Here is a 10,938-nt window from a genome sequence, read left to right on the forward strand (position 1 = left end):
TAGAATGCGGGGAGATGTGCCCTTTTTTTTCTTTTGAGCACCTGCCCTTTTAGTGGTCTCTGCACGGCCCTGAACTTCTTCATTGGAAACTCTCAGACAGAAATGACTCGTTAAGACACTGGTCTGATGCTCTGCCTATGTTCGGAATGGATCTTCTACTCCTTTCTATGATGTGTGAAGGAAATGGATCAAAATATTAGTGTAATTTGAACTTGTTAGAAAAAACAAAGATACTTACCATCACTCGAGCTGTGAACTGAGAACCACTGCGCCACGCCCTTCCCTAACCTGCGTGTACCAGATCCATGGAAAAGGAGAGTCTCAGCAGGGAGTTGGTCTTCTGTCTGTCTCCGGCAGTGAGGAAGATGATGAAGATGAAACCCAAGGTTCTCGGATCACAGAAGTCTGCCACTGTTCGTCCAGCGCAGCGGCTCCGCGTTAGCCTTGTTCTCCTGACTCCATCCGGACACGGTCAGGGCAGAACATACATGCCGCTTTATCTTCTATCGAGCTCTGGGTGACACATGAGCGTGGGCGGATAGTTGGGTTCACGCTAACAATACACAGGGATGCTTAAAGTGAAATCTGTCTGTTAAACTACTAAAAGCAGGAAAATAAGCACGCATGCATGGATGATGTTTGACGCGTTTTGCTTTTCTTATTTCCATTTAGGTTAAGAGACCTAAAATATTGCTAGTTGACTTAATATGCCAATTGTCTGCAAAAGGAGGAGGTCTGTTGCCACAGGCTCAGATGCTATTTTTAAAGATGCTGCCTTATAAAGGTAAGCAGAGGCGGAATTTACCTGCGGTCGTGTCTTCTCCGTTCAGCTGAGCGTTCCCTAATCCAGGTCAGAATGGAAGTGGTTCCGCTCGGTTTCTGTGAGGATGCGCCGCATGTGACGCAGAGCAGAGAGGGGCGGCTTGGGAGATGTGTGGAGATTTATTTCAAAGCAAGCCTTCTTGGCGACCTGCGCGGTCAAACCACTTTTAAACTATTTTGCATTTCATGAACATACAAGATGTTGCATTTATGTCGGAAGACGGATCCTTTTAGACCGAGAGGTAAGAGCTCCACATCTCCAAACGTCTTCCTCCGTCTGAAATCATCCGGTATTTGTACTGTTTGGTTTCTGTTGATTTTTTAAAAAGAAATTACTTAAGATTCCTTTACTCATTTAAACATTTTTGCTTTGGTATTGCATGTACGGTACGGTTTCATATGTGTTTTTGTTTTAATCTTCTGTGACTAATTGTTTGTTGTAAAGTACTTCTACAAGATAACACATCTGCTTTTTAATAATAATATTAAATAAATAAAATGTATTTATCTTTTAAAATAATGTATTGCTAAATAACCAACAAGCAAAGATTGTTATTTAAACGGAGTTCCCCTTTAAATAAGGAAGAACAGTTTAACGGCCCGTTGCCATGACCACCGCAATGCTAACATGTCCGGAGAAGAGGTATGAATAAGAAGGTTAATGTTTGTAGTAGTGCTGAATCGCTGATGTATTTTACTTATGATACAGAAAGTGCGTTTATTTGACAGAAACAAGAAGCAGAGTTCCTGCAGTGGGACGCGATGCCAGTGCAATTAATACAGGAGCTGCAAGAACACAGCGCCGAGGAGCTTCTGCAGTAAGTAACCAGGTTAACCTGGAGACAGAAAGTAAACAATGGCTTAGTTAATTAGAGGCATAGTGACTATTTGTCCCAAAACTTAAATTCAAAAATCAAAAAACTCCAAACTCAAAAGTGATCAAAACTAAAGTGAACCCAACTCAAATAGTCACCTGATGCACCGTGGATTCTGGTTTACAAAGGATCAAAAAGTCGAAATGCAGTTCTTTGGTTGTTTTATTTCACAGTTCAGACAAAAAGGTTACAGGCTTCACAGGATTCTGCTTCTGCTCTGATTCCTGCACCTGTTCTCTGACTGATGACTGAAGTGACTGATGAGACTGGTAAAAAACCTTGTGACCAATAATAAGCTACCTAAGACCCACCTATTTATACCGTGAAATACCCACATCCTAACTGAAATTAACGTTTGAATTACTAACCAAAAAAATATTCTAAATAACGAATTAAACAAAAATTCTAATAATAAATCAACTAGAAAATAAACAAAAAATAAGAATAAACTAAACAATTTAAATTCTAAGATTTAACTGAAAATTGAGAAATAGCTCCTACAAGAGAGACTTTATGTAATACATTATTTTATAAATTATACCCTTTATATATCGTTCTTGTGATTTTTCTGGTATTATAGACTTACTATTACCTACTTACTAATCGTATTTTTCAGTACCCAGTTCCCTTCCTGCTATTAACACAAAGACGCATGAAAACATTATCTTGTATTTACCAAAGCTACATACTATGGAGGACCAAAGCTGGCAGAAAAAAATAAAATAAAATATGTATATATATATATATATATTTTTTTTTGTTTTGTTTTTGTTTTTCCCCCCATTTTCCTTACACATGTTTTCGTCATGAAAAGTATATATTTTATTTGGCTTCTTCCTTAAATAAGCTTTCTGAAGAAACTCACTTCAAGCCAAGGGGCATCTTAAGCCAGGTTCACACTGTGTGTCAGTGGATAAGATGAGCTTCACATGTAAAAATTGGCCAATCACCCATTTCCTAAATTTAAGGAAATTGGCACCAATAAGTCGGCTGGTCAATGAATCTGTGAACCCCCTAATCCTAGTTATCAAACGGAGCACTGAGCTCAGTTAATAAAGTTAGTTTAAAAAGTTTTCTGTCAAAGGTGTCATGGGGTGGGGGTGTAGGTGGTGAGGAGAGACGCTGAGACCCAGGTTATGGTGAAGATGATGAATTTAATGGTGAAAATAAAGCTCAACAGTCCATACAGGCAGCACGGCAGAGACTAGCTCACAGCTAAGTACCGGTAGCAACTGATTCACAGGACTAGACACGAGAGCTGACACTTCCAGGACTTAACAGTTCTACTGGCGAGTGACGGAAACAAACACAAACCAGGACTTAACAGTTCTACTGGCGCGTGATACAAAGCAAAGACGATGACGAACGACGACAAGGACCCGACGAGGAACACAGACAACAGGAGGGTTTAAATACACACGGGGTAATCAGGGGAATGAGACACACCTGGGGAGCAATCAACGGGGAAGACGCAGAGACAGACTCAGGGAACAGGACTACACAGAAACTCCAAAATAAACACACAGAAACACGGAACATGACAAAAGGAAACTCAGCTGATTGGATGGAGTCATTGACTTGCAGCTTTCACTCCTCTTGGACCAGTATGCAGCGACAGACAGTTCCCCTTTAACAGGAAGAAACCTTCAGCAAAACCAAAACCTGGCTCAGTACAAGTGGCCATCTGCCACGACCAACTGGGGGTTTGAAACTGAACAGTATGCACAAAAAAGATACAGAAAATCTAATACACAAGTTCTTTCTATGTTATGAAAAGTGACATGTTAATAGCAGGAAAAGGAGAACGATTAGGTGATGGGAGCATTGTCTCAGCCAATGTCCTCCTCCAGGAAGGAACCACAACCAAACAGAATGAAACATCAGGTGTTTCTATGGAGAAAAAAAAAAGTTAAATAAAATAATAGCAAATAATGTAATTTGGAGAGTATCAAAAGAAGAAAATGAGGAACAGTGGTCAATTTTCCTTCAGAAGCCCAAGAGCCTGTGGCAGCATAACTACAGAAATAACTCAGGATAACCGAAGGCCTAGAATGAGGCATGAGAAAAGTATAAACAGACTTTTGTCTGACTGGGCCGTACACTCTATCTCCATTCAGTTGGGAAAACATTGCTATTTAAACTACAAACTTTATCAAAAAGCAAAGTTTTAAGCCTCATTTTAAAAGTACACTGTGTCTGCCTTATAAACCGATAAAACTGGGATCTGGTTCCTCAGGAGAGGAGCCTGATCACTAAGGATCTGCCTCCCATTCTACTGTTAGAACCTCAAGGAACCAGCAGTAAACCTGCTTAAGGACCAATCAGATCTCTCTATGACACAGGTGATTATTAAGGACTTTATATGTGAGAAGGGGAATCTTAAATTCTATCCTGGGTTTAACAGGAAGCCAATGAAGAGAAGCAAATAGGTGAAATATGATCTCTGTTTTAATTTTCAGAACTCTTGCTGCAGCATTTTGGATCAGCTGAAGGCTTTTAACTGCATTTTGTGAACTTCCTGACAGTAAAGAATTATAGTAGTCCAGCCTTGAAGTAACACATTCATGGACTAGTTTTTAGCATCACTCCTGAATAGAATATTTCTAATTTTAGCAGCAATATTCATTTTTAAACCAGCCTTCTGCTTTTCCCTCGATACCTATGTGTTAAAGCTGTTCTAAGCACTAGCGGAATAAGTCAGCGTTGGGCCAGGGGCGGGGCTAATTATCAAGCCCTTTATACCCAAATATTAAAGCTCATGATAATATAACTTTGCATCATAGACATGTCTGCAACAGCAGGGCTTACAAGCTTCGGCACCATATAGAGCAACTATGTCATTCTGAAATCCATCAAACAGTCATGAAGTACAACAAATCAAGAGAAGAACAGAAACATCAGGCTACTGGTCACTAATGGTGAAACAACACAAATTCAAAGCAGTTCTGAACCACGGATAGCGATCGGATCATTTTGACATTTTATCAATTTAAACTCGGAGCCTAGCCACTGCTGAAGCTAGGTTTATTATTGACATGTTGAACCAGGTACGCAGCAGCACACACCGACCCCTCCGCACGCACATTGTGTCACAGCGCAGGGGCACCACCAGGAATCTCAGGCCCCATGACAAAAAGTAAAATTGGGCTCCTCCTGCCCAGCTGCTATTACAGTTTCTTGAGTCTACCTGACCCATCAAAACATCACAATTTTAAAGGCTTGCAACTGCCCTGCTTTCTTTGGTCCAATACTGATACTAGCACAATATTTACTGCTAGTGAATTGTACATGCAACAGTCCGCATACAGTACGCAAATAGGTTGCTTAAATTTTTATTTATCATTTCAGTTTTAGCTTACTGAAATATCTCTTATTACGAGATGAACATTTTTAAAGCTTACTAACCCTTTTTAAAACCTTTTGACTCGTTATATCCTCTCTTATACCCGGATTCAGAAAAAGCTGTGCGCAAAGACTGAGATCACGCAGAGATAACAGCGTCACAATAATCAGCATTTATTCAAGACAGATGCATACTATCACCAGAAAAGCACATCACAAAACATCAGAAAACTCAGATCACAAACACATGAAACTACCTGAGAGAGGGAAAAAGACAAAACATGGAAACGACAAACAAAAAGCAAAGACGTCTTTGGAGAATTGCAAAAGCAAATCTGGTTTGTTCCTCACGTGCACAAATTTTTATAGTAAAGGCGTATTCTTCTCTTTAATTTATTCAAATAAGGCATATCTTTGTTCATCCAAACAGGAGCTATCTCGGACCCTCTTAAAAGTTAGAAACTCCCTACAATTTGTTTTCAAGATCAAACATCAGTTTTCCCCTTTATCTAAACAAAGTCGAAGCAGAGACTCTCCTGAACTCCTGCTGTTTTATGGCTTTTCACAGATCAGTGTGAAGCTGGAACTTCTCCTGATTGTTTCCCACACAGACAAAGGGCAGTTCAAAAGATCTTAACAAACCATCTGCTGTAACTACAGGTAACATAAAGGTCAATAGGCCAGAATAAGTTACTAATTTTAAAACTATAATTAGGCTATTTCAATCAAGACATGTTAACAACTAGGAGAGATTACAAATTAGATTATGTGTTTTACAGATATTCTATGTTGCATTCAGTTTTACACCAGCTATTTAAATCTTATCAAGATGGTAAAAAGGTTAAACTCACACAAACAGCCACGACCCCCTGTGGATGCCTGCTCAGTCCACAGAGAGGTTAAGAACTGTGTTTTAAATTATAGAAAACTAAAACTAAACTATTTTAATTCAACTTATTGTGTTATATTTAACATAAACATCCTACAAATGAGATGCCTACTGGACCATGGAGGCAATTTAGAACCAAATGTTCTTATTTTAAAACACTGTTAATTTTATATAATATTGTACATGTGGTTAAGTTTTAAAACTAGCATATTTTAAATGTATTTTCTTAACACTCTCCCCACCAGCAACAGTCATAGGCAACGTGCAAAATATACATAGCAATCCTGACTTCTCAAAAATCTTATGTCGTTGCATTTTGTTCAAGCTGCAGCATATAACTGAAATAAAAAAAAAGTTTTTTTTTTCATATTTGTTAAAGCTGTCACCATGTTGTGACAGTTTGCTATGAGACAGATAATCAGTGAAAAGATCAATCTCCTCCACCTGCTCCCTGAACCATTATTGCTGGCTAAGGTAATGTAACGTTCAGGCCAAAATCAACCAACCAATCAGAACCAGGAGGAGGGCCTTAGTGTTAATAAACCTCATTCATTCACTGCTAAATGTGCTAACGATTGGAGAAACAACTTATTATTACAGGAAAACTGTTTATCTGCTGTCATTGGTAGCAATACTAACTAATTTGAGCATTTACAACAGGCTATGCTAGTTGCACCATAGCACAGAGTGAGGAGGGCAAGGGAAGGATGAGCAGCCACGAGATTGTGATTGACATTGCTAAAACCCGCCTCCTGCCACTCATTGGTTGTTTTTACATAGTACTGGGAGAAGGCAGAGGAGTTTAATTTTCTCTCACAGATTATCTCTCATACCATACTGTCACAACATATTGACAGTTCTAACAAATATGTTAAAAAATATTTTTTATAAAAGTTAAATACTGCAGCCTTAATACACTTATATGGTTATTTAACTTATATGGTTTTATATATGGCATGGTGGTTAGAGCTGCTGCTGACTGTCTCATCTGTTAAGTGTGATAAAAGGTACAGGGGCAAGTTAAATATATTAATTTTTTCCCCCATCCTTTCCACTTTGCTGCTCCATGGAGCTCCACTCATGATAACTTAGTCCGTAAAAATGCTCTACCTAGTTTGCCATCTGTAGTCAAGTGACTGATGACGTTGGTGGACGGCTGGTGACAAGTTTTACCCAAAATACACTATGAGCTATCCACTTGTAAATTTGCGTGTCATAAAGTTAAATGCAAGACTGAAAATAAAGCCAGTAATGTAAGCACAACATTTAATTCAATATTTTACAGTACAGTCAGTCTTGTAAAGTTTTTAGCAACCATGAGTCAACTTGGATCCTTGAAATCTTATTCTGCCTCCCATTTAGCCCCGTGCCGGGAGCTCCTTCCCTGGTTTTAAGAGAATATTATGGTTGACTGTTTCAACAGCAGGTCTGAGATCTAGCAAAACCAGAACAGAAGTCCACCTTGGCTTCATTATCTGAAGCCAAGAGAATATCATTTATAACTTTCAGAAGTGCTGTTTCAGTGCTATAATGAGCCCAGAAGCCTCACTGAAACTCTTCAACTGATTTTTACCGTTTGATAGAGACCAGGGTCTACCACACCAACCTAGATTCAAGCTGAAAGCAGGAAGCTCTCAGGCAAAAAAATGCACAGACTACCATGAGCAATAGCCTGGAACGGTGAACAGAAACATCTGTGCTGAGTGTGGTACAAATGTCCCTGTAAGATGGGTTCTGTTTTTGTAAGATTCTTTTATTAAGTAGGGAATGTTAGCACACCAACATTCTGCTTCAACAGTGTTATCACTGACTGTTTACCATGTGTTTACAGTGTAATCTAAATCCATTCTCTGTTTGTAGTAAAATGAAGAACATTCTGGGTTTCATAAACCACCGGACCTGTATCAGAGAGGCTGTCCTCCTTCAGCACTATTTGTCTGCATTCTGGTGGGCTAAAGATGCCAAGTTTAGCCCCACACAGATCTCTTTCACCATGGCTGTACTCCATATACTGCTGGAAAATCTAAGAGGTGGGAAATGCAGAATGTTGGTTCTTCAAGCTGATGAGTTGTGTTGTATCCACACTTCTAACACTGACTTTTTTTTGTAAGAAAGAAAAAGGTCTGGTAGACTTACAGTTTATTTGTGCTTTGCCTTCCTCCCTCAGAAAAACAGATGAGTTCAGTGGATAATATGGTGGTGTTCATGAAAGCCATGACTGCTGCCTGCCACTGTGCTCCTTCTGAAGAACATGGCACTTCACTTTTGAACAATAATGAAGCCAAAGCACTGATATTCTATGTAACAAAAAGGTAAGCCTGACCAAGTCAGTCAAATTCAAATTCAAAGATACTTTATTGATCCCAAAGGGAAATTAAATAATTCAGTTGATCACCAAACTTTAAAGAACTTGGGCTCTAACCACATCACCGCCATATTTATGATTTCTAGTAATAGTCACAACAGTTTCAGAACTTTAACATAAACTATTTCTGTAGAGCAGTGATGTCAGGAATGAAGTCTTTAAGGTTGAGAATGAACCAGAAGGTACACAGTGATGTAGCATCTTGCTTTTAATTTTCTTTAGTCGGAACATGAGCAGGTCAGCACTCGGAGCGACACTGATATCCATACATGAAACCCAGACAAGAATCCCGCAACACACATGGACACAACTCAAAAAAAGTGAGGGGAATAACTAATTAGCGGAGACAGGTGACACACCAGGGCTAAATCAACAGGGAACACTGGAGAATAACTTAGGTCAAAATAAACCCTGACATCTGGCAGGAAGCATATAAGAAACAAACAAAAAAAAAAACACAACATACTGACATCATGACAGAACCCCCCCCACCACACAAGGGCGGATGCCAGACGCCCCAAAACATAACCCCACTCTTCAGTCCCAAAGACCTATAAATTAGGGATCCCCAGAGGAAGCGAGAGAACAAACTCAAAAACAACCCACCACGGGCAGGGAAGGGTGGGGTATGAGGGGTGGGTGGAGGGGGAGGGGAGAGCTTTATGGAGCAGAAAATCAAAACCAAAGTCAACTGGGCAGCCAATAAATATTCACCCAACAGTCCAAAGGCCGGACGGCCGACCAGGCAGATCCAGCAGACCACCATGCACACATGACCGGGAGCCCGAAGCACATCTGGAGGGCGACTGGAGGGCCGCAGCATTCCTTCACACCTACACAGGAGCCTTCTACGACCCCAAACTGGGGACCAAAGGCGACAAAGCCAACGGCCATGGAGACCCCTCGTTGCAGGCCGCCAGCGAGGTCCTAGGACCCCTATGGTTTCTGATGCCAGAGCAAGGGCTGCGACCCCCGGAGCTGGAGCAGGCAGATCCTCTGGAACAACAGACAGGACCACCGGGCCAGGATCACACAGAATTTCTGGGACAACAGACAGGCCGAACACCTCCAACAGAAAACCATAAAAGAATCCCACAAGGAGCTTTACAGCAACCCCAACGCCTCGTGGCTCTGCACCCCGACCCTCGCGGGAACTGTGGGGAACAGGTGAGGGTAATAACTAATTAGCGGAGATGGTTCACACACCAGGGCTAAATTAATGGGGAACACTGGAGGATAACTTGGGTCAAAATAAACCTTGACATCTGACAGGAAGTATATAAGAAACAAACAAACAAACAAACAAACAAACAAACAAAAAAACACAACATACTGTGATGCCCAGGGGTGGAAATCCCAGGGAGGTTTAGGGAGGGTCCGGACCCACCCCGATCTTGGAGAAGTGTAGAATTGTCCCCCCGAAAAAAATCATAGAAATAATCTTTGTATTTAAACAATATCAATATAAAAAGGTGAAAGAAACAAATAAATCTGCCATTCATCAAAGAAAAAAATAAAAATACATCTTTACGTCCACCCCCGCCATTGTTAGAACAATGGTTCAGTCCAAAGTGAAGGAGAAGCAACAGCAGAGTGGCACAGGCTCCCAGAGCTGATGAAGAGAGGAACCATCTGTGGCTCTGTGGCTCTAACCTTATAATGCCACCAGTTAAATAAATACTTAAAGCAAAAGACAACACATTTTATTTACTTTCACTGCTCAATAGGAAGAAACACATTAACAATAAAAATCAGACTGCAGTTCGTTATTTCATTACTTTGGCTGAATCATGAAGAACTGCCTTGTTATGCCTTGGAAATCAAAATTAGCAAAACTGACTGCACTGGTTTGATGGACTTTTATTGAAGGTAGCAAATATCTCAATTATATTTAGCTCTTTAACTCTTACATTAATGAAAAGAGTTTGAAACAAGAGGGGCTCAGTGCTACAACTAGCTGACAACTCCGTGTGTGGGAGCCGAGAGCAGAGAGACGGAGCAGATAGAAAAACAGAAAAGAGGTGTCTTTATTTCTTACCATCTTCAGCATAGAGCCTCTAAAACCACACACACAAAATCTGGATATTTTTCTATAAAAACCCTGGTGCTTTGAGCGCTCAATTTAAGATATATTTCCCAGATATGCATTATTTCTACCTAATTATATATTAAGTCAGGGGTGCCCAAACTTTTTGAGAGCAAGATCTACTTTTTCTCTCACCAGCCACCTGAGATCTACCTCATGACACATAAATTGCAAATTAAACTCTATTGACTTATTTTATATGTGAATATACATCAGTTATAGCCAAATTCTTGGGGGTACTATGACAAAAAAAAATTATACACATATATATTCCTTCTTTGTGTGCTTTGGAGTTTCTGTGCCGATTAATTTTTTTTGCGAAGCAATAAAAGCTGGTAGCTCTTGAATTGCTACAAAATAAAGCTGTATTTCCTCCCTCAGCCCTCTGGCTGCAATGTTGACACCTTGAGATGCCATGAGACCTAAATCCTGAACATCATGGCATGGAGTCATCCCAGTTTTCCATGTCTGGCATATAACCATTCATTTTAGCTTGTTCTGAAGATCCTGCAGCTTCATCTTCCCAACATGGCTCCTCCTCACCCTGACAGGAGGAACC

At 40.2% G+C, this 10,938-nt stretch overlaps 2 protein-coding genes across 6 annotated transcripts in view; one reads left to right on the top strand and one right to left on the bottom strand.

Annotated features, from left to right (window-relative positions):
- Positions 1-893, bottom strand: part of adgra1a (adhesion G protein-coupled receptor A1a) — a 38,517-nt gene extending 37,624 nt beyond the window's left edge. The window contains exons 1-2 of one of the 2 annotated variants that reach the window (XM_016662638.1): positions 806-893; positions 239-513 (exon numbers count right to left, since the gene is read on the bottom strand). In XM_016662638.1, the coding sequence (XP_016518124.1) occupies positions 239-241 (3 nt within the window). In that variant the 5' untranslated portion in view covers positions 242-513; positions 806-893. Of the gene's footprint in view, positions 1-238; positions 554-805 lie in introns of both variants that reach the window. The other variant, XM_016662639.1, reaches the window with a different exon arrangement.
- An 82-nt stretch (positions 894-975) lies between these two features.
- Positions 976-10,938, top strand: part of cabcoco1 (ciliary associated calcium binding coiled-coil 1) — a 15,505-nt gene continuing 5,542 nt past the window's right edge. For 2 of the 4 annotated variants that reach the window (XM_016662641.1, XM_016662644.1), the window contains exons 1-4: positions 1,379-1,465; positions 1,552-1,640; positions 7,789-7,958; positions 8,096-8,240. In XM_016662641.1, the coding sequence (XP_016518127.1) occupies positions 1,451-1,465; positions 1,552-1,640; positions 7,789-7,958; positions 8,096-8,240 (419 nt within the window). In that variant the 5' untranslated portion in view covers positions 1,379-1,450. Of the gene's footprint in view, positions 1,065-1,378; positions 1,466-1,551; positions 1,641-7,788; positions 7,959-8,095; positions 8,241-8,515; positions 8,778-10,938 lie in introns of those variants that run through there. The other 2 variants (XM_016662642.1, XM_016662643.1) reach the window with 2 other exon arrangements.

The sequence above is a fragment of the Poecilia formosa genome, unplaced genomic scaffold (assembly GCF_000485575.1).
Source record: "Poecilia formosa unplaced genomic scaffold, Poecilia_formosa-5.1.2 Scaffold382, whole genome shotgun sequence".
Lineage (NCBI taxonomy): Eukaryota > Metazoa > Chordata > Actinopteri > Cyprinodontiformes > Poeciliidae > Poecilia > Poecilia formosa.